Source organism: Gracilinanus agilis, unplaced genomic scaffold (genome assembly GCF_016433145.1).
Source record: "Gracilinanus agilis isolate LMUSP501 unplaced genomic scaffold, AgileGrace unplaced_scaffold1311, whole genome shotgun sequence".
NCBI lineage: Eukaryota > Metazoa > Chordata > Mammalia > Didelphimorphia > Didelphidae > Gracilinanus > Gracilinanus agilis.
Window position 1 is genome coordinate 1 of NW_025343710.1, and position 2370 is coordinate 2370.

The 2370-nt window shown below is 47.4% G+C and overlaps 1 protein-coding gene across 1 annotated transcript; it reads right to left on the reverse strand.

Moving 5' to 3' along the window:
- Window positions 1–63: 63 nt before the first annotated feature.
- Window positions 64–777, reverse strand: LOC123254026 (homeobox protein orthopedia-like; the record flags this gene model as incomplete). The annotated part of the gene is made up of 2 exons (XM_044683101.1): window positions 64–594; window positions 655–777. Coding segments are annotated over 2 exons (654 nt in total), but the record flags the coding sequence as incomplete, so codon positions are not given.
- Window positions 778–2370: the final 1593 nt, after the last annotated feature.

Sequence of the window (2370 nt, forward strand, 5' to 3'; positions counted from 1 at the left end):
AGGAGGAGGAGGAGGAGGAGGGCAGGGCAGGGGTTTGGGCCCCGGCGGCCGGGAAAGGGGGCATTAGGTGAAGCTCATGGAGACTGTGTGCTCTAGCGCTTTGCGGCGAAGGGACGCGATGCTCGTGCCCCGCCACACGTCGCTGCTGTCCGGGGAGCTGCAGAGTTGAGGAGAGCCCGTGACATTGCTCGGGCCGGGTAAGGAGGCGGGCACCATACCGGGAAAGGCGGGCTGGTAGAGGTGAGACTGCAGCCCAGCGCCGTTGGAACCCGCCAGGCTGTTGGACAGGCCCATGGAGTTGGGCGGGGGCCCGGCCGCCAGACTGCACTGGGACAGGGACTGCGCCATGGCCTGCTGTCTGCCCAGCGCCGGCGGCAGCGGCAGCTGCGACACCCCCGGCATTGCAGCAGCTGCCCAGCGGGTGTCATTGGCGTGGAAGGAGCACAAGCTATCCCCCATCGCGGCGGCGGCGGCGGCGGCGGCCGAGGGGAACTGCGGCAGGCCGGGAGTGGGCAGCAGCGTCCCGGGAGCTCGAAACACGTTCGTCGTCTTCTTGCGCTTCTTCCACTTAGCACGGCGGTTCTGGAACCATACCTACAGAAGGACCGGATTGGGGAGGGGTGAGGGCGTCATTTGGGGGAGGAGAAGACATACACACGGGTTGAGAGAAGGGAGATGGACAGGTAGACGCAGAAAACAGAGGCCGAAGTTATAGAGGCCGCCAGCCGGGCAGGAAGAGACTGACACGGGCTTCCCACAACCCAGTTCAGGGAGATACTAGAGAAGCAGGGAGGACTGGGTGAGTGGTAGTCATGGGTGCAAGGGTCGGTCAATCAATAAACATTTATTAAGCGCCAATATGTGCAAGGCACCTAGCTAAACTCTGGGGATGCAAAGAAAAGCAAAAAGGCATTTAACTAAAAATAGCCAGAACCACACGGAACAAAGTCTCTGATTCTCCCCACTCCGTCATCTTCACTCCCCCTCCTTCGTTTGTGTGTGTGTGTGTGTGTGTGTGTGTGTGTGTGTAGTGTTTACACTCTACTTGCACAGTGCATAGGTTCTCTACCAGACACAACCCCACATTATCCATGCTGGCATATTTTCTGTTGATTCTAATCCTGTTGATATCCCGCGAGGCCAACAAATATAGACCTCCGTACGGTACCGTGCCCTATGGGCATGGATGTATTGGCTTTACATGTCATATAAGTTCTGTGCAAACTTATGCACAAAGTAAATCTATCATGTCCTAGAAAATACATGCTGAAACGGAGAAGCACTGAGTTGTATAAGTCTAGGTAGAAAAAGAGAGCATGGAGTACGGGACCTATAGCTATTTCTTAGCTTTATATACATCGAAAACCATATGTAAACCCAAATATTTCTCATTGGAATGTTTCTAACACAATAGTTGCATTTCTAACACAATTTGGAGTTTTACATAGTATAGCATTTCCAGAAAACTCAGGAATTTTTAATTTGAAAGAAAAAAATAAATATCATGCGCAACAGTGGCAAGATTAGAAATACAAAAGGAAAAACGCTTAGAATCGAACTATGGAGTGACAGGGTGGATTGGCTAAGGCAAGATTTGCAGTGGCAAAGTGAGTGCCATTGATTTACATATTGTTTGTGTAGCCACTCCGACCTCTGGTTTCCCCAAGTTGCCCCAATAATTTTCGACGCTACTGCCCCAAGCTTTCCCACCTAATCTACATCTGTGTCTGCAACTACTTCAACTGCACCTTTTCTAAATGTCCTCTAGAGTTCTGGAATCTTGTTTTCAGAGCCTTTGAGCTGATTTACCTTCAAGTCTATTCTTTTCTTGAGCCAACTAGAGATTCCTAAAACTAAAGCCTATCTTCATTCCCTAAAACTACTCCATTTTCATCTGATGAAAATAAATTTATCTTTCCAATGTAAATGAAAGTAGGTCATGGTCCAGTCTTATACAGTATTTTGCTTTGAAAAACCTGTTTGTTTCTCAACAAAAAATATTTGATTAGTGAAAATAATACCCCAAACAGAAAGGGAGGACTTTTGTTTTATTTCTTATTAATGGCTTCCGGAATTACAGCTCTAGTCAGTTATACTGGCATACAGATGTGAAAATCATTAAAATGGCCCTAGGATTCTGTAGGGAATCATCATCATGCTTAATATCATCTTTGCATTTTAGGATATTTATTTCTGGGTTTGCTAACTAGGTTTTCCTTTCTTTCACCCAGAGGCCAAATGATGCTTGGAAGACTTTTGGTTATGCATGCATTTCATTTGGACACTTTTAATCATGTGGAAAATTTTTTTTTTAATCTTAGAGACAGAGCTCTAGGATTGAATGAGTTTACTATAGAAGTTAGGAGACAT